This window comes from Mchenga conophoros, linkage group LG6 (assembly GCF_057382185.1).
Source record: "Mchenga conophoros isolate Kocher_MC1m ecotype Shallow Benthic linkage group LG6, M_conophoros_male_GT1.1, whole genome shotgun sequence".
NCBI lineage: Eukaryota > Metazoa > Chordata > Actinopteri > Cichliformes > Cichlidae > Mchenga > Mchenga conophoros.
In genome coordinates this window covers 15,049,932-15,070,507 of record NC_140531.1, presented here as the reverse complement: position 1 = coordinate 15,070,507, position 20,576 = coordinate 15,049,932, and the positions used below count along the sequence as shown (strand labels likewise).

General features: G+C 43.0%; 1 protein-coding gene across 1 annotated transcript in view; it reads right to left on the bottom strand.

Annotated features, from left to right (window-relative positions):
• The window catches only part of LOC146572338 (voltage-dependent T-type calcium channel subunit alpha-1H-like), a 58,919-nt gene that overhangs the window by 24,703 nt on the left and 13,640 nt on the right, over window positions 1-20,576 (bottom strand). Inside the window, exons 4-15 of the mRNA XM_085276382.1 lie at window positions 20,429-20,562; window positions 19,935-20,032; window positions 18,594-18,753; window positions 14,291-14,603; window positions 14,101-14,193; window positions 13,434-14,001; window positions 9,071-9,423; window positions 3,570-3,721; window positions 2,880-3,065; window positions 2,505-2,622; window positions 1,860-2,015; window positions 1,003-1,090 (exon numbers count right to left, since the gene is read on the bottom strand). Coding sequence (XP_085132508.1) covers window positions 1,003-1,090; window positions 1,860-2,015; window positions 2,505-2,622; window positions 2,880-3,065; window positions 3,570-3,721; window positions 9,071-9,423; window positions 13,434-14,001; window positions 14,101-14,193; window positions 14,291-14,603; window positions 18,594-18,753; window positions 19,935-20,032; window positions 20,429-20,562 — 2,419 coding nt within the window. The remainder of the gene's footprint in view (window positions 1-1,002; window positions 1,091-1,859; window positions 2,016-2,504; window positions 2,623-2,879; window positions 3,066-3,569; window positions 3,722-9,070; window positions 9,424-13,433; window positions 14,002-14,100; window positions 14,194-14,290; window positions 14,604-18,593; window positions 18,754-19,934; window positions 20,033-20,428; window positions 20,563-20,576) is intronic.

Below are 20,576 nucleotides of genomic sequence, written 5' to 3'. Positions count from 1 at the left end.
CTCACTGTCAAAGAGGACAACGAGAAAAAAAACACATTCATAAATAAAACAGGTTATCAGTATTTGTCCCTGAGAGTAAAGAGTAAAGCAAGTTCAATATAAACGTTGACACACATAAATATTCTAAACGTGGAGTCTGTAATAATTGGATTAGCTGTAAAAATGTGCTGCATTATTTTAAAAAAATCTAGATAGTGCACATTTGTGTTACTAAATGTTCGCAATGTGTTTTGTGTCCATTTTTCACTCCCGTGTTGTTCTTGAGCAAATACAGATGAGCTGCCCTCAAGAAGCTCACAAATGCAATTTAAACAAAATTAGCCTCTACTTAAAAAGCCCAAACCTCCTTCAGATTCATCTTACGCCTAATTTGAGGTAATGTAGGTTGAATTTTTGAATTAATATTAAAAAAAAGACAGCATCAGAGTGAGTAAATAATGGCCTATGTGTAATGTCAGTGAGGTTTATGCGGTTTTGCCCTTTTAATGAGCCCTCAGAGTGAAAGTAAGAGTAATGTCTTGATGCTTCAATAATCCAGGTAAGGAAATCCCCGAAAGTTGATTCTGTTCATCTGGACTCAGTGTTCTCATTAAGGTGACATCATCTGCAGCTTTCCCACCATTATAAACCAACGGCCGGCTGACTGAACCAAATCAGACAAACTGAGCTTGTGGCTTTTTTGTTAGTCGGTGGCATGAGTTTCAGTCGTTACGCAGCTGTTTATAAGGTCGGGGAAACCTGCAGTCAGCCGAGACTGAAGACGTCAGTTGAACGAGAGATTAAACTTTTCTCCCACTGAAAACGCTGCATCCAGATAAAGATCTTTCAATCTTTCTGGGATTAAAAACAAGAGAATATTTTGCAGAATTATGGAAAGCCTTTAAAATGTTCACAGGATGAAAGAACCTCCAAGAATTCAGGTCAGAATACACCAAAAGGCTATTTTAAGGCGACTCCATGTGAACTTCCACTTCCATGTCCGGCTGATCTGCGAGTTTGTACCTGCAGCGTACAGCTCTCTGAGTTTCTCCTCGTCCTCGTAACACATCGAGTGTCTCTCATCATCGGCCTCAGATCTGTTAGCATCTCCCTGAAAACACAGACAGACGCAAATATACACCAGAGTCATCATAATCATCACCATCACCACCTTCCCTTCCTCAGTGTTGTAAAAGTGAAAAGCACATCTCGGTCGAGCGGGAAAGACTAAGAGGAAAACTAGGCAGATGGGCGGAGGGAATCTCCAGCGTTCTCTAGTTGAGTTATGTGGATGGCTTTGGCAGCGATCTCCTGTAGTCACGCCAATAAAGCTTTACTGAATTTAATTAAAATTCACGCCAGAAAGATGGAGGCAGGCTGCTTTGGCAAAGGGTATCTGTGTGTGTGTGTGTGTGTGTGTGTGTGTGTGTGTGTGTGTGTGTGTGTGTGTGTGTGTGTGTGTGTGTGTGTGTGTGTGTGCGCGCGCACGCAATAGTGAGAGAAAGAGCAAGCGCTCTCTGATGCCGGAGATAAAAGATGAAAACTAAACAACAAAAGCTCACCAGCTGTGAATGGCAGGCGATATCAAACACATCCCTACCCTGGAGAGTATTTTGTGTGTGTATGTGTGTGTGTTGCAGTGAGAGAGAAAGATGGAGGAAGAGAGAACGGAGGATAGGCAAAAAGCAACAGAGGAAAAGTGTGATGATAAAGAGACAGCGAGCGAGAGAGAGAGAAAGGAGAAACCACACAGGCAGGATGGAGGAGATTATTCTCTTGTAGGCAGCTTTGGTATCATCAACACAACAGAGCTCAATTAGTCTCATTCGCTCTGCCTCGTTGTCTAAGTAGCTCAAATGAAACGGCATCTTTGCCCTTACTTCAGCTTGAAAGCCCTCGACCAAAATGGCGACGAGCAAGTTGAAGAGGACGTAGTTGCCAAAGGTCATGAGGGCGACAAAATAGAGGGCAGCCAACGGCGTTGTGGAGGCCATCCCGTTATAGAGCACCGCGTTCCAGTCCTCCTGGGTGAGGATCTGCAGATTAGATAAGATGCGGAGAGACGTCAGGGGGTTAGAAAAACAGGCCGTCAAACACACAAGGAGCCAAAAGGCGACGCGCTACGTTGCTAGCAGGTGTTCCAAGAATAGATAATGTGAGTTTCTTCCTTTATTATCTTGTCGTCAGTTGAACAGTAATGACGCTCATCAGTGTTAAATGAACTCCCGCCGAGTGAGTGCTTCATTATTGCTCTTCCTCCTCTGCTCGTGAGGAACATCTTACCTGCCCACTGGGACAGTTTTTTTATACTTTTCTGAAAAACCGAGCGCGCGCGCTCCCAAATCGGAGCAAATGAAATCACGGGCGAGCGCTCGTGACTGCAGCAGCTGTTGTTTGAATCTCACTCCTAAAAGTGGCGCGTAATTGATGGGGAAATTCCTCCAAATCAAATACCGTCGGTGTCTTCGTGTGCTCTGCGCGTGTGTGTCCCTGAGCGAGGGTGCATGTGAGGATGTTTGTCTAACCTGAAAGACAGTGACAGTCGCCCAGAGCAGGGAGTCAAAGTTTTTTCTGTCTGGTAAAGTGTCTCCGCTGTCTTGTCGCAAACCAAATTTACAGCCGAACAGATGCATCCCCAAGATACTGCAATACACACACACACACACACACACAACAGTAAGGTAATGTTTTTATCAAGCAGTAATTTAATATGTGCAACAACAAGATGCGGTAATACTGCCTGCGTGCACAGCTGTATCTACATGAAAGCCGATGACACATGTGGTGATCAGTTTATAACAGAGGAAGGAGAATCCCAGCAGTAGCCATTTGAAATGTAATAACAGTATAATTAAAGCAGAGAAAACGCTTAATCATCACTGTAACTCGTGAATATATACCTGAATATGAATATAAAAAGCATCAGCAGCATGCAAAATGTGGCCACGTTGTCCATGGTCTTCATCAGCACCACCAGCTGCCTCCTGAGTGCAGGAAGGAACCGGACCAGCTTCAAAACTCTCAGCAGGCGGAAGGTGCGCAGCACCGACAAGCCTCCCTCGGCCTCACCCACGATCTCCCACACGCTGAAACACACACACAGGTTAAAAGCACAGAGATGCATTTCCATTGAAGCGATTAAGGAATCAGCTGTTACCCTTTGTCAGCATTAGCGTCACCCAGGAAGACAAAAACAAAAAGAAAGAAAGAAAAACTTCCCGAATCTTTTCAGAAGGGAGAGAGCGCTCAAGTCTTTTTGATGTGACGTGTGGCAAACGAAAAAACGAAGTCGGGCCAGTGTTGTTTACAGTTCACCAGCCAATAAAGAAAGCCAGCGCAGCGTGAACTGGCACGGTAAACAAGCAAGGCCTTCAAACGTGGATACATAATTTAGCTTGTAGTACTACATAATGGAGTGAATACAGGCCCTCTGGACTATGAGTGCAACCGCTTGGCTCAGCTGCCAGCACCGGCATCGCTGGCAGTTCGGGAGATTTAGCTGCAGAGCCCGAGACGTGAGAACAGGAGGAATAACTAATGACAAGAATTCCCTTTTTGGGGTAAACACACAGACAGAGAGTTCCCCCCACCTGATGATGACAATGACGCTGTCAAAGCCGTTGTAAGGGTTCTTGATGTAGCCGAAGAGCCCGAGAGCCAGGAGCTTCAGCAGCATCTCGAGACTGAAGAGACTAGTGAACACCATGTTACTGATCTCCAAAATATCTGTCAGCTCCTGCGGCTGAAGAGGTGCAGTGTTTGTGGAGAGAAAACAGGGAGAGATTGATGTACAGAGATGGACGGGCACAGAGAAAAATGAACAAATAAACAGAGACAGACAGCGCGGAGCTCAGTGCACTCAACATGTTAGGAATCTCCAAGATGTTGGTGAAGGCTTCAGTTTGGGTTTACATGGATTAAAGCTGGTCAGATTTTGTTGCTGTTCTTTTTTGCAGATATTTTTTTAGGTTTATGACAAAAAAAAGCTTAAATTTGTATCCTCATTCCAAAAAATCCACAAAAAAAAATGTTTCAGAGCCTGTTTTTAAGGACATAGCTGGTTACTTAGTTGTTTCAGGACATTTTTCTACTGATCAATTTGCCATAAAGGCCCACTGTTATGTAAAAACATGCATTTTTTTTGCACATTTGGACAATCAAACATTTGATCCTCTTTTAACAGAATTAAAAAGTTAACCCAATAAAGTCTAGTAACCTCTAAACTTGCTAGCTATGTGCCAGTCTATCAGTATCTGAATTTATAGTGAAGCGACAGGAGAAACACGCTTCAACCACGTGACAAACGTTAATATTTCATCGTTTATCTACCAGAGGGGAAATTCCCTGTTAGGCCTGTCCCTGTTTTCCACTTTTATCGTAACAGTTGAGAGAGATGACATGAAAGCAGGGAGAGCAGAAGGAGGACGTGCAGGCTGCTGCGTTAGCGTCACACCATATGTGTGAGCCAAACAGCACAACAAAACATGACTGTGCTTTAAACTGCTTTGTCATATTATCTAAGTAGGGACCCATAAATGATGATTACACGTAAAAATTGTTAGAGAAATCTGTTCATGGTTTGTGCGTCTGAAAAAAATAATACTGGCTGATATGTTGATTTTTTTTTATTTGAGTTCAGTTCAAATTTATTGTATTATTATAGCATCAGATCACAACAACAGCTGCCTCAAAGGATTTATATTGTAAGGTAAAGACTACAATTATACAGAGAAAACTAATATGAGCAAGCACTTGGCGACAGTGGTAAAGAAAAACTCCCTTTTAACAGGAAGAACCCTCTGCCAGAATTATCAGACTCTTAAATCAGCAAATATCGGTCTTAAAGATGCTCACTGGGTTCCAATATAATTATTTATTTTATAATGAAGAACTTCATAAAATTATCTGTAACCCTGTAATATCGTAATATGCAGCATTTGTTCTTCTGGGGGACAAAAACCCACATCATAAACAACAAAAGTACTTGGTCATCTACACATATCAGGGGTGAGCAGTTAATTTTTAGGCGCACTCAAACTCGATGAGAGCTTTAGAACGATCCATTCTTTCACAAATGTTTGTGCAGCGCAGCCACGTGTTTGATTTTATACACCTGTGTCAACTGACTAAGATTAAGTGATTAAGAGGTGTGGCCCAACACGTTTGTCCATTTAATGTACTAATTTCTGATGTTTTTAGGTTAGGCTATGTTAGGCGTTACCTTAGTGGTAGCTGTCATTAAGAAAAAGTTAAATAAAATAAGTAGAGTCCTACATTTGTCAACCCTTCAAAAGCATGACACTAAAATCTGTGTTGCCAATGATTAGGGAATCACAGATGAAGCCTGTCTCAACCTGTCTGTCTGATATCGAGGGTCTGCTGCTGTCTTTGCTATTAAAGTGCTGTCATCATGCCAAGATCGAGAAAGCTCCCCAAAGCCTTCAGAAAATCGTCCGGGTATCCAAGCGAGTCTGCAAGGAGTTTTATACAGAATACTATAAGGGCGTTTGTATTATCATAGCGTGAGATAATTCACTATCTGGTAAGTACATGATATAACAATATCTCTTGCATGCCTGGACACAAGAACAAAACATTAATTAGTGCAACTGAGGTATTTCAGCCATCATGATTCAGGAGTTATTAATCACGCTCGTGTCTTATACACAGTCAAGGATGTACTTCATGTGATGAGCTACAAGGCTGAGCTGTAATTACAATGAGCGTGTAATCTGTTAGTGTCCAAATGTTGCCATAGTAAACTAACCATAATTTCTTCATGACATCATCGCCAAATAAAGTGTAGTTGATATTTTACTATTAAATTAAGATTAAACCCAAAATGTGGAGATCACATTTCACAATAGCTGCCGAGGCTCTACAAAAGCCTCGTGCAGATGAGTCAGTGAAACAACTTAAACAGCTGTCTTGTCGTGTCTCGTGATACAACATCCTCTTTACTGCATGAGGTTGTAACTGTCGACAACCTTGCATCTGTCCACTGCCAGCTATTTCATCTCGTCAATATTGTGTGGGGGTTTTTTCCTTCTGGCCAGATACAGCTTCACATTCCTTATACGCATCACCTCACTGTGTTTATGTGATAAAACAGAAATCATTTCCTTGTAACTAAAACTGATTCTGCAGTACGATTTCACGTTCTCATGTACACAAAGCTTTATGCAGAGGGCTTTAATCTCCAAAATGATCAATAATATTTTTTCTCAATGTGTCCCTAACACTCCTTTGTAAAGAGCAGTCATTTGGCTGCAAAGAATTTGCAGGTAAGTTGGTATGAAAGTGCATGTTCTTAGGAGTGCAGTCGCCTAAATTTGAGCTGGTGAACATAAAGGCAAAACCCGCCCTTTTGGACTAAATGTGCTCCGGACAGACAAATACAGAGACGACTGGCTACAGTAACAGAAGAGACATTTGGTGCAGACCAAAGACATCTTTTCAGGAGAAGCGTAGCGGTGGAAATATTAGTGCTCGGGGTCACTTTGCTGCCTTTGCTGACTGGGCAGCCTGTAGTAATTAAATCAACGCCAAATTCTCTCCATCACATCAAAGAGTGCTTGAAGATAATGCGAGGCATCTGTCGGAAAACTGAAGGGGACCTTTTATGAGGATAATTGTCGTAAGAGATTTGAACCCCGTTAAAATGTTATGAAACAGGCAGAACGAGCAATAAGCCGTCAAACAGTTTGCTTGGAAGAGTGGTCAAAAAATTCAACAAGACCATGACAAAAACTCGTCCACAACCATGCAAAATAATTTCAAAACAGTATTTTGAAAGCTTTTTGAAGGCATACTTATACCATGTGTGCTAATCGTTTTCACAGATAAATATCTGGTGGTAATTTGTTTGCATAAATGATTTCAAAAGTCCAAAATTTCCACTTCATAAGCACTCTAATCATGTTCACCATCTTTAAAATGATGCCACGTAGGACTTCCTCACCTGCACACTCAACCAGGCCCCGCACACACTTGATGAGGCGTCTTTTCCAATATATCACACGGTACTGTGCAAAAGTCTTGGGCCCACCTTTGCGTCTTTATATTTTGCCAGGAAAATGGGAAACAGGTGCAGCAGTTTATTAAAACGTGTAAAATGGGCAAAAACAGAGTTTGTCGTTCATGACCACCTTTATTCTTCACCACAGCCTGAACTCTCTGACAAGCTTTTGTCTAATTTCTTTAAGTTGTCTTCAGGAAAAGTTCTCGGGGGCTTCTTGAAGGACATTCAAAGCCCGTCTTTGGATGTTTCTCCTTTTTTTTCTGTTTTCTGTCAAGCTGATCCCACACCGTCTAACACCCTTTTATTGTGGTATAGCAACGCTAGTGGGATGTTGTCCTATTAGTGTAGAAGCTGGACAGTCTCCGTGAGTCCATGCTGCTCTCCGTGCATCTGTTCAGAAAGACCTTACCATTGTAACAGGCTGGCGCAGGCAATTAACTAACCCCAGCACATGTATGTAGGAACAGGGTAAAGCCATGGAGACTTGACTTGTATGGTCTTGTTCTGTTAACGCCAAATAAAGATCTGTTGTTCTGTCTAACCGACTGGCCGCCGAGTTGTCCAGTTAACCTCCCCACCACATGCCCGCTGGTCCTGCTATCAACTGAATGGATCAACTGAAGTTCCAGATGTAACTTTCAAGTCCTGTGTTGGGTTTTTGCTTGATTTTCATCTGTTTTAGGTTGCTATTTTTTCATTTGACTGTTACGTGTACACACACCACTGGTTTATCACTTCAGTTAGATGCCTTTTTGTATGCTTGAATGATTCAGAGGTCAGTGTGAAGTGGATCTTTGAAAGATTTTGACAGACCTTCAGAAAGCTTGAACAAGTGTTGCTCAAGACCTCTTTAAAACTTTCAATAAAGTCTTCCTCCTTGGAAGGAAAATATAAACAAATGATAGGTGGCTCAAGACTTTTACACAGTACGGTGCATACAGATAATCCTGTATTACATACTGTGTTAGATTAGACTAAACAGGATTATTGCTGGGTTTTAACAAGATCAGGAAAACATGCTAACAGCAAACGCTCTGGATTTGACATCTTATATTTTCTGCCCAGCAGCTGGGTTTGTGGGACCCAAACAAAGACGAAGTCAAGCCAACGTCAACAAAGCACAAGAGTTAATATTATTCACAAATTATAATAACAAGTAGTCTGCATAAAGTCTAACATAGTTTATACCTCTGAGCCACAGAGCTGCAATAACTACGACAGTAAAAGTACATGAAAGAAATAAATCATTGAAGCTGGTGACATTTCTTGAAATTACAGTGAACATAGACCCCGTTTTTTTTTTCTTTTGCTCTGCTCCTTAAACCAACAAATGAGTGCACATGAGAAACTGCTTCTCTGAGCATGCTCAGCGCCATCTGCATGACACACAGCTGCTCTCAGAGGGTTTTTCAGAATAAACAGCACTGGTCATCCTGATTGAAATTAGGAAACACTGGCAAAAAGAAACTGTAAAGCTATTTGCGTATGTCACAGTTTTGGATGATAAAAGATGGATGCATTCACTTATTATATTCATTCGCATTGCTTCTTTGTTGATTTTGGGCCAAAAGGGATAAAATAGGTAAAATAGGGCAGCTCTCATCCTTAAATTTTAGCTATCGGAGAAGTTAAAGCCATCCAGATTTGTCATATTGTTCAGGAAATAGGCCAAACACAATCTCCCGCTGCCTTTCAGCCAATCACAATGTCAGATCTGTCCTCCCTCTCCACCTCACTCATCCACTCGCTTCTCCTCGCTCTGCCCCCGCCCCCCTCCCCTCCCCGCCCCACCCCCGTCCTGTCCCAGGGTCACGCTTTAATTAACACTTCAGGTCTTATGAGTTTCTCCATCTCCTGATACATGCCTGCACACACCCACACACAGTCTCTCACACACACACATGCGCACACTCTCTCCGCGATCCCATATGCTCGCTGCTGTAAGTGTTGATTGGAGGGTAAGTTTATTGACTCCACCGCACACGGTGATTAGCGCATCAATTTTCAATCAAATTGTAGTCGCAGCCAATCTGCGAGAGGCGCGCACCCCACACACGTGCGCACACTTACCTGCTCGTGGTACTCTATGCCCATCGACAGAGTATTAATAAGGATGGCAATCATGATTCCTCTGCTGAAGTATCTGCTGCCAACAATAAGTTCCAGTTTAGTTCTGAGCCTCGCCCAGCCGCACTCCCACAGCCTCTTCTTTGGCTCAGACAGCTGCGCGTCACTGAGGCACGAGCTGCTACAGTGACACGGGCTGTTACTGTGACACGAGTGGCCGTGGCGCTGCTCTTCAGGCTGCTCGTTAACATTTTCGCCGTCACTAAGTTGGTTGTAGTAGATGCAGTACGGGCATACCGAGGACTCTCCGGGGACTTCGCCCGGCAACAGTAACGCCGGATGCCCAGCAGAGCCTCCTGCACAGACAGAGATCAGAGGAGAGGCCACATCAATCATGCATCCACGAGGGTAGAGTAAAACGTCGCTTCTGTATGCAGACACTCTGTCATTTAATATATTCTCGGCTCAGCAAAGGAGAGGGGTTTCTTTTCATTTCTGGGAAACAAAAATTCAATAACATGGAAACCACTGTGCTAGTGGGTGGGGGGCGGGGGGGTTGCTTTGTGCAGACGGAGAGCTCTGTTATTAGAACAAGGATGCTCAAGTGTGTGTGTATGCATGTGCGTTTTGTGAGGGTGGAGGAAGCTTGAGGGGGTAAGATTTCAGCAGAATTCATTAGTAAGGCACTCCGGAGGAATGCTCCAACGACATAACAACAAACACTAATCTAGCACGAGCAGTTCACTTGTCATCACAATTACAACAAATTCATGTTTCACTGGAGACTGATATAGTAAATCCAATCTGGTCGTTCTGCGGTGTGTGCGCGCGCGCGTATATAGATAAAACTGCCTTCAAGGCAGACTTGTTGAAAATGACTGACTTCACTACATACACAGGAAATACACTAATCAGGAGATGTGGGTGGCTTCCACGTAGCACCACGCTGAATGACTTCTGCTACAAAGTTCTCCAACTACAGTCGGAATTTATTGCATCACTGAAGTGTATTAAACGCTGATATGTGAAAACGGATGCTTAAAGTGCTGTGAAACACGCAGGGAGCCGTGGAAGGGGGGGACCCTGATGATGTCAGGATTACCCGGATTAATTCAGCTTGGACTTTGAGATAACAAAATTTTAATGAAAAGGCTGCGTTACCAACTGGGCTGTGGAGTCGCAATGTGTTTTTGGAACATGACTCATACTGGGAATTAAAAGACAGGATATCTTGGCCTCTGCTGCTTTGATGTTGACCGTATATTTTTGTTTCTCCCGAGTGAATCTTCGAGTTTAGTGAGAGTACAGTTTTATGGAGTATGCTTTTAAATTAAGTTCTTGTCTTAGAAATTATATGTGTAATTCAACATTGTCTGGCAGAGTTTTTTTTATGTGAAAAATCTCGAGCCACCTCTCATTTCTTTCTGTCCCCTCCTCTGATCCTGGCGATGATTTGAACCATATTTTTTACAGTCCAGTTCTTGTGTAATTTTCATACTTCAGTCTTGTCTCTCTCTTTCTCTTCCTTAAGTATGGCTTCTTGACAGCCATCTTTCCACTGAGACCATTTCGAGGGTTCAGTGAATAGTAAATGGATCAGCTGAAGGTCCAGATACATCTCGCAGGTCCTGTGTCTGGTCTTTGTTGGATTTTCTTCCCTCCCATTTCTTAAGGACAAAACTTTCAGACACTGTTCATCCGCTGTAGACAGGCCTGCCATTTCTTCTTTTGTCCTGCACTTGACCCGTTTCCAGACATTTTTAAAGGATACACTGCACACCATGCTGGGATATGCCAAGTTTTTGACTAATGGCTCTTGTTGGAGCACAAATATTATTTTATGACTGTCAAACTGTGTTATCTTTGGCATTTCTCATAGCTTTAACTAAAGTGCCTAAAGATATAGTTTTAAAATGGCTCATTGCTAAGTTGTCTGAAATGCACAGATCCAGCACTGGTCCATCTCTTGAGTTAGGTGTTTTCATCCCTGAATGATCAGGCTCTTAAAGAAAGAATTCCTGTAAAGACGGTCAGGTGCTAGGACTGATCTGAAATGAGGTTTGTTTTTTCTTTTTAGTCTGAATAAAAACTTTGAAAGATCTTCAGAGAGCCCAGAGAACCATTGTTCAAGACCACTTTAAAAAAAACGGACGGGTCAAGACTTTTGCACAGTTCTGCTTTTTTATGCTGCTTTCAGCAATGCTCGATGTGTCGATGTGGGAAAATAAATATGCATAGTTTCAAAGGTTTTCAGGTTATCCCATATAAGGCAAAGAATCTTGTTAAAAGATCTTCAGTATTCTGCTACAAGTCATCTTCCTGAATATTTGCATCCCATCTCTCCACAGAGATTTCAGGGAATCAAGCACGCAAGGCCCCACAAAGGAGAAGCTGTAGATAAAAAGGTTAGACCGGTGAGAAATGTTTTGGATCAATTGTCTGGAGACACTTCAACCTTTAGGCTTGAATAGTACAACAGATCATCTGAATGATCTTCCAGTTTTTTCTCAAAGCTTTGCTGTTGTGAGGAATGACGGCACTTGCTTGATGTTTTTTAACAGCATGATTGTTCATGGCATTTTAAAACTGCTGTAAACATATGGTCCTCCTTTTGTCACATACATCATCTCATTACATGGATAATGCTCAGGCTACGGTAAACACAAGCTTATCTTTTAGCTCCTGCAGTGCTGTGTGAGGCAGAGGTGAAACCAGACGGGGAGTTTTGTTTCGGGATTGTGTCGTGTCTGCACAGCGCTCTGAAACTTCACATTTTTCACTAAGTTTGTGCGACATGGGTAAGACTACAGACTGCAGTGGATGATGTAAGGTATAAAGTTACTATGAAACTGCCAGCTGGTACTGGCAAAATAAAAAGCATTCATATATATGAACACTTTATGATCCAACACTCTGCAAAAGAACAAGGAAAAAAAAGAGGAGGCTGGTCTTTTTTCTGTTTGCAGAGTGGCTCTCCATAGCATTTACACATTTACGCAGCTGATTTGCCAGCCATATTGATTATAGTGGAAGCGTGTGGCTGCTGCATGAACTTGCATACGTTACATGTTCAGTGTAGCCACAAGAATTTGAATTATAATACCTCTGAGTGTCGTCTTGTATAAGGGACACACAGCGTTATTGAATTCTGCTCGCCTTTTCAGTGCATAAAAATGTGCTCAGACTGTAACAGACAGTGGCTCTGCTTCTTTTATCATACTGCTTTGAGCTCCGAAAAGAAAATTAAATGTGCCTGCGCAGTGTTAAAGGTGATGAATGTCGCACAGATATCAAAGTTTCGCTAAATAAATCTGAAGTGATCTGAATTTGAAATACAGCTGAGGGCAAGTGGGAAGATGTATTCTTGGTTAATTTGGGACTGCCAGAGATCATTTCTCAAATTAAACAAAAACAAAGATTATTCAAACGAACAACAGCAAAACAGGGGAGTAATCATAGACTGTATTAAAAGATGGACTTATTGTACTTTCCAGGTTTGAAAACTGAAGCCAATGTGGAGCTGTCTTAAACCTGCGTTATGGTTGCAAAAAGATGTACATGGCATAAGGAAATCTACTGGAAAACTGCCCTTGGCTTGTGATGATCCCTGTCCTGATTAGATTACAGGCTCAGTTGATAGTTTCAAGTCTTATTTAATAACTCATGATGACATTTTGTAAATTAAGGTCTTTCATTAGGGTTAAAAAAATGGGATGAAGTAAGAAATGCTTCACCAAGACACAAGCCAATGATAATAAAGGTCTCAGAGCCACCCCACACTCGTCACGCCAGGTTTGAAAATACCAAGATAACAGTTGCTAGGGCCTCAGTCACACAGGCCTAGAGACCAGTCTGCAACCTCCTAGCAAGCTCCAGTCACTACGGAAAAATGTGTTTTCCCCAGCTGGATGGAAGTTGCTGTCTTCCTCCAGGTGAAATCGTGGTACTCCTCCCAAAACATCCATGCATTTACTTTGGTCGCTAACAGATTGCTTTGCTGGCCTGCAAACAGTTGCCACTTACTCTCTGAGTTGTAGTGGAAGTTGAAAAAGTGCAGCACAAACCGGAAATCGACAATGCTCACAGTCAAAGTAAAAGTGCTTCCTTACTGCTAATTTGTAAGCAATCAACACATTTCAATGTCCATTTCAAGAGTTGAAACTTTTGGTTCAAAGGAAAAGAGTTCCCGTTTCTGGTTTGCGTCACACTTTTCATGGAAAATGTTCATCATGTCCATCTTTTACATACAGTCTATGGGAATTTTAAAGCCTTTAATCCTGGACACTCACTGCTTCCACACATAGTCAGAGTGTGACACTGTGATTCACACACTTTCAAACATTCACACACATCCCTTCATCCTCACCGTGCTCCAGCACCAGCTGCGGCAGTCTGTTGCCGGTCTCCGTAGCAACCAGCCTCTTTTGGTCCTGGTCCTTTGCATCCCGGTGACTGAAGAGGGGCGCTATGAAGGGATAATTAAAGCCGTTGCCTCCATTACTGACGGCGGGGTCAGTCTGAGGCTGATGGTTTTGGTGATGATGATGATAAAGCTGATGAAGGTGTGACAAGTCATTAGGGGTGTGGCCTGAGTGCCGGTGGGCGAGACCGTTCATCTCCCCGGCCCCACCGCCCCTGGCAGATCCGCCACCTTGCTCTCTGTGGCACGCGCACGAGCAGCGAAAGCGCGCGCGCGTCTGAGCGTAGCAGCGGGCGAGCCGTCGCCAAGCCTTACGGCCCAGGTGCGCCAGGTAACGGATGATCTCCTCGTAGCAGCTCCCTGGTTGGCTATCGCTGGCCAGCGTGGAGGCCGACTGATGGAGCTGGCGGGCGCGCTGCTCTGACTTCATTAAGGCGTGTTCTCTCTGTTTCGTTTCAGAAAACTGCGTTGCTATTACGACCAGGCACAGGTTGATCATGAAGAAGGAGCCCACCTACAGAGGACGACACACGTCACATACAATAAGTATAATTTTTTATGTGTATATATATGGATGTGTGTGTGGCCATTTGTGCTATAAGCATGTACTCACTATAATGAGGAAAATGAAGTAGATGAAGTTGTAGAAAGAATGTGCGTCCATGACATAGTACATGATGTCTACCCAACCCTCAAGAGTAATTACCTGAATGAAAACATGCACACAGTCAACAACAGCAATATGTAGTGTGCACCTCATGGTAACCAATCAGATTCCTGCGATTAATCCTGGAGACATTTACCTGAAAAATGGCAATCCAGGCATATCCAATGTTATCAAAGTTAATAGCTCCTTTGTGTGGGTTCAATTCCCCAGCACGACATTCATTGTAATACTGATACCAGTTCACACAAGACCCGGGCTCATCTACTCTAAGGCCCATCTCTGGTAGGGCCTCCCCAGCATCCAACAAGCAGGAAGTCCTGCCTACTCGGCGACGAGGCACATCAGAGCACCGGAGCATCCCGTTTTCTCTTTCCATGGAGCAGATGAAAGGGTGGTCGTCTGTGCCGTCGGGCCGATAGTAACCATTCAGGAAGGAAATGTTATATTTCCTAAAGAAGAAGAAGTTTCATGAGTGAACAGATGTTAGATTTCGCTTCGTGTAAGCATAACCGAATATAAGAGGACAACAAAAAATGTTGATTGTTTTCTTTACTGCCAACAAACAAATAACATACCATTTCTTTCAAAATCATCTTTTCAAAAATGATTAAACTGTTTTTGTCAAATGATACTTAAACTGAAGTAAACAGTGCATTTCTTGGTAACTACTTCAGCTGCAGAGTAATGAGTGTAATGTGAGAGTGGGTATTTATGACAACAAAACTGCGTGAAGAAAAATGTCTCCCATTATGGCTCATGGATGTGTGTGTACATGTGTGCGTGTTGTGTTTTTTAAATTGCATGAAGTTAATTCTGAACAATGGCAGAAAGGAAGTTGTATTTGGCCCCGGCTGCACAGATCTCACGAGTAAGCCAGCATCAAGCACGAGTAACACGGAGCGGACCTCAAACACAAACGCTGAGTTGCTGGGTTGGATTCGAATGGTTTTCAAAAAGATTAATCATTTTATTGACCTACTGTTTCCTTCAAAGGTCTGTTTTCTTGGGGAAAGAAATGAAAGACGGTGTGAAACACACAGAGGTGCTAAAGGAGGAAATGAGGAAACAGAGAGGGAAACACAGATGAAGGGAAAAAGCAAAAAAAAGCCAGGGAGGGTGCATTGGAGAGATAAGCAATCAATCATGTGTGGCGTAGAGGAGGGTCCCGGGGGAGCGCTGCTGCCTCACTTCTTATTAGGAAAGGTCATTTTGTTGTTTATGAAGCAGAAAAAATCAAAATCTTTACAGTGAACATGAAACTGGAGAAGGGTTCGTTTTGCTAAAATGGTACCGGATACTGTGCAGTGGGCTACTTGTGGGCTAAGCGAGAGTCGGTTAACAACTTCAACAACTACTGCAGACGGTAAGGAAAGGAGCTGTTCCTGCAGCAGAAAGCAATTCCAGCTGAACTGTGCGCATTATGTTGCAAATTAAGTGAAACAGCTGGAAATCATTTTGCAAATGTCATTTTGTAAAATCTTGTACAACAAACTATGATCCACTCACTCGACTCTATTGGTAAAAATTACAGTGTCAGAATTCAATCTTAACCATCTGAACGCCCAGATTCCTCCAGAGAGAAGCCAGAGCATTCAGACTCTTGGAGCTGCGTGCCTTCTTGAACTTATGATGTAAGCTTAAGATTGGATGATATAACATTTCAAAAAAATGTAACGATTAAACAAAATCACCTCCAGGAAGCACTGATGACTCACAAAGAAAAATAAAACACCCCAGGTTTAGCCCCTTTACCCAAATACTTTCAGCTGAGGAGTTATTTCTTTCCATTTCTCATTATGATTATGCTGATAACTATTTGCAGAGCTCAGTTAAAGTTGTGATGAAATGTGTATTGTGTTTTCATAATGAGGCAGTGTTTTGCCTTGTTTATCATCTCTCCATGAGCGCCCAGATAAATTCCACTCTGGCAGTAATGTCCTTACATTAAGCAGCAAAACTCTCAGTAAAAAAAAAAAAAAAAAAAAGTGATTCTGGGAGAAACCAGCTGAAATTAAAATGTATCCCTGACAGCTCTGAAGGTGCCAGATCCATCCTGAGCACGAACGCTTTGTTCCCAATCGTTTCACTGTGGAAGCTGCGAATCTGCGCAGCTGCTGAGCAGAAAACATTTAGGTTAATAAGGCGACGTAAGATCACAATGACACACCAGAAGATGCAAATAATTAATGAAGTTACGCTGCTGTGCCACCTGCGTAAATTGCTCGCAATTTGGAGGGCCTCTATCCCGCTGCTGGGTGATGCCACAGCTGTTTAATAAAGTCAAAGAGCAGCAGAGTTTCAACGTGTGTTTTTTCAGCATGACTCAGATTTTAGCTTCCAGGCAGATTCTATAAGAACTGATATGAAGGAGATGAAGCTGATAGCGGTCAGTAGCCTTCAGGAAGAAAAAAGTGGAAAGTGCTTTTAATTTGCATTTGTTCTAATGTCCAGTCCTCCATCAGATCTACCATAAAATGTTCAACTAGAAGCTTCAGAACCGGAGAACTCAAGCCAGTGGATCATGTCATGTTTTTTACATCCAGTGTGATGGATATGTTATATAATTGTAACTGAAGGAGAAAAATACCCCTAAAAAGCTCAAACGGGGGCTTGTTTGTTTCCTGCACTGTGGTTTTATTGTGTGTTATCATTGTTATTCAGTTTTAATAAGGTGTATATTTAACTCCCTCTGCTTTGCTGCCTTTTCTAAACTGTGAGTTCATATTTTTTCTTCAAGTTGATTCACTCGACCCACGACAAGTCACCTAGTATTGACCCTGGTAACTCAATCTGTTTCAGGTTCTCTGAACTTCAGCGTATGCATAATGAATTTAAAGAGGACGCACTAGGATATATTATCTTATAAACCTTACATCCCACCACCATAATTTAGAAACCAGGTGCTCAGACCCAGTGGGCTCCTGCTAAAGCTAACTCCTTCATATTGACTTTCCTCATACAGATGTTGTACATTAAGTGTGCAACTCTTAAGTAACTCTTCATTTAAAGATTTTTTGCTAGGAGAATAGGAAATATGAGCACTGGGGAGGCCAATCCATGACTGACGCGGTTTCATTATGTGTTTTTCTATCCAGATATGCTTTTATTAGCAGTGTGTTTGGGATCATTGTCATGCATGTAGACACTTACTGTTGCACCTTTATCTTGACCTTTTGCATACATATTGATGAAACCAAAAATTACCAAATACCTCTTGCTCCTGATCTGACATCCACCTTCTACCTGAGAACATTTCTTTAGTGAGCAGTAGATGGATCACCTGAAGGTCCAGATGCATTTCTTAGGTCCTGTGGACTTTGGATTTTTTTTTACCATATCTTAAACACTGTCTGCTACAGGCAAGTCATTGTTTCTTTGGTCCTCCACTTGTGTACAGTTTCCTCAATTTTTTAAGGTCCCACTGCACACCACGGCGAGATATGCTAAGTTTTCAGCTAACAGCTCTTTGGGATCTTGGTGGTTCAAAAATACTACTTCATGCATCACAAGCTGTGTTATCTTTGGCATTTTACATAGACTTTAGAAAAGAAATAGGAATAAATAATGTGTTTTTGTGACAGGCTGCTAGTAACAAAGTGTGTAAAGATACAATTTAGAATTGGGTCTTTGATAAGTTGTCTGCTGTTTGTACGCAAAACACATTCATGGACCACTTTTAAAAAATTACAAGAAATTCTGGCTCCTTGAAAGCAAATTATAAAGAAATAAGAGGTGGTTCAAGATTTCTGCACAATACTGTACAGACACTAAGATAAGGACACTGAGCACTTTTGGTCGAGGCTGCTGCTGCTAGAGATTAATTTCAGTCTTTGCTTCTCCAGCATCACCACAGATTCCTTTGTAAAGCTGCCGTATAAATAAAGTTAGTTATTGGCAAGAACCACAAATTCATTATCAAATGAGTGAATGTTTGGCACAACAACAATGCGTCACCACAGCACCATCACTGATTGTTGTCCAAGTTGCTATCTAAGAAGGCGAAACAGACGTTATCTGATGTGGTGTGATAATATGTGGTCATGTTTGTGGGAGTGACGGTAACATCATCAGTTAGACTGTGATCGAGCGTGACATGAAGGATTGTGTGGGGGAGAACCGGAGTGACAGCAAACTCAGATGGTTTTACTGTGGAAACAGCCGCTCGGAGGCAGCCACTGAATAACAGCTCCCTAAATTTATTTAGCCTTCCAAATCCCTTGATTTGTGATCCCTGATGCTCAAAGTGTCCAACGGGAAGCACGTAGCACCTCCGTGACGGAGCTGATTAGAGAACAAACAAGATCAGCCCATCTGTGATATCGATCCCCGAGTAAGGAGAGAGAGAAGCTGATCAGTTGTGAACAAACTTTTGACAGGTTGGAGCAATAAAGCTGGCGCAACTCGTGCTGTGACATCGGCTGGTCACTATAGCAACTCACATCTTCACATCCTCTCCCATGAAACAGCGGTTCCTCAGTAGCCCCGCCCACAGCTGTACGCCAACGATGCCGAAGATGAAGAAGACAAAGAAGCAGAGCGCCAACACGTTTCCCAGCATAGGAAGTGTGTCCAGCAGGAGGGTCACAAGAATGCGCATACCTATCAGTGCACACACACACACACACACACACACACACACACACACACACAGCATAAACACAGAAGGGTAGACAGTCAGACAAGCAAAGATCAGCAATAAGTCAATGCAAACTTTAGCAAAATGTCAGTCACAGTAAATGTTGGCCAAACAGGACTCTTTATGTATTCTGCACAAAACGCAGGCAGTGCAATTAGCTGAATGGCAACACTGATAATTGGCTCTTACTCCACTCTCCTAAAGAGAGCACATACAAAATCTTCCTCCTTCCTTCTTCTCTACTCGTTCCTACTTCAAAAACACTCTCCGATTTTACAAGAACTCAATGAGAGCCGCAGCAAGGTCACCAAGTGTAGTAAAAAGAAAAAAAAAGACATAAAGTTGGCTGGCCAACTTGTGCGGTGAGCTATCAAGAACAACACAAGCATCACAATGATTCGCATGACTTTGTTCACAATGTCCTGATTTATTTACACATGCATCCATCACGGGGCGAGCTGCAGCAGGTGCGTAACTCGGGAAGTTAAAGAAATGAAGTGGGATTTACAATCTAGTCGGACGGTGCAAGGACGGTGACACGTTCTTCATCGTCCCGGCTGTGACTAACGATGTTGCTGACACTCAGCTAAGGTGTTTCCACATCGGATGAGCCGCGCAGGAATCACGGCCCTTTCTGCTCCAATTAAAGGGGAGCGGGAAGCTGATTGGACATGTTTTCGTAAACTACAAAATCATCAGATTTAACATTTCTTCCAACAGCCAGTGGCTTTCTGGAGTCTACACCCTGCACATATCGCCAAAAGCTTTCTGGTGATGCTCTCCCGGGCCTGCACAGCAGCCTTCTCTACTTCTTCTGTTTCGAGGCATCAATCAGCTGAATTGCACTCTCAGGAAAAAAGACACCTAGTTGTTTCCCCTCTGGTCTCTTTGAGGATTTTTAACCTGCTGCACTGTCCTCTTGTCCCGACTGTTCTCCTGCACTGTTCACCCAGCTTGTATGCGGGCACACTTTCAAAGGTTGAGTCAGCACTTTAAATCAGCCTCACAGTTTCAGCCCATTGTGCGGACGTACAGTCAAAGCCATGAAAGACAATAAAGTAACCCAGTTTCTGTGTGAGCTGCATGCTGGAGGGGAGGGGGGTAAGACAAAAATAAATAAATAAATAAAAGGAGAAAGACTCACTGGGAACTCTGTTGATGGCTCGCAGTGGGCGGAGAACTCGAACAGTCCGGATAGCTGATAAGCTGACGTTGTGTCCGTCCAGCGAGTACTCCAGCATTCTGCGCAGAGGGAAAGCCACCGCTGTGTCACCGGCATCCTGATCAGCCTGACCTTGGCAGACCCTGAACGCCTACAGGGACTCTAGCAGAACTCCGGGATACAGAGCCTTTTAACTACCAATCACCGAGGTCTGTGTCTCTCATGACCGAATGATACGATTGTCATTCTGTGGAGCTATCACACACACACACACTTCCACTGATATGTCTAAGCACGCGCGCACACACGCTTGACATTTAACTGGCATTAAACAAGTGTCTAAGCTTTACACAAAACACACATACACACACACACATGCACACACACAGACACACACACTCTTGGCTCATATTTAATGTCAGGCGCGCCTGCGTGTGAGTGCGCGTCGGCTGCGTGCGCATCTGTCAAGCACTCACCCCACTATAACAATGAAGAAGTCCAATCTGTTCCATGTGTCGCCTAGGTAACCGCTCTGACCTATGACCCCGAGAGCCACCATCTTCACAACCATTTCTCCAGCAAAGAACACAAAGATGCCATCATCCAAAGCCTGCACACAAACAC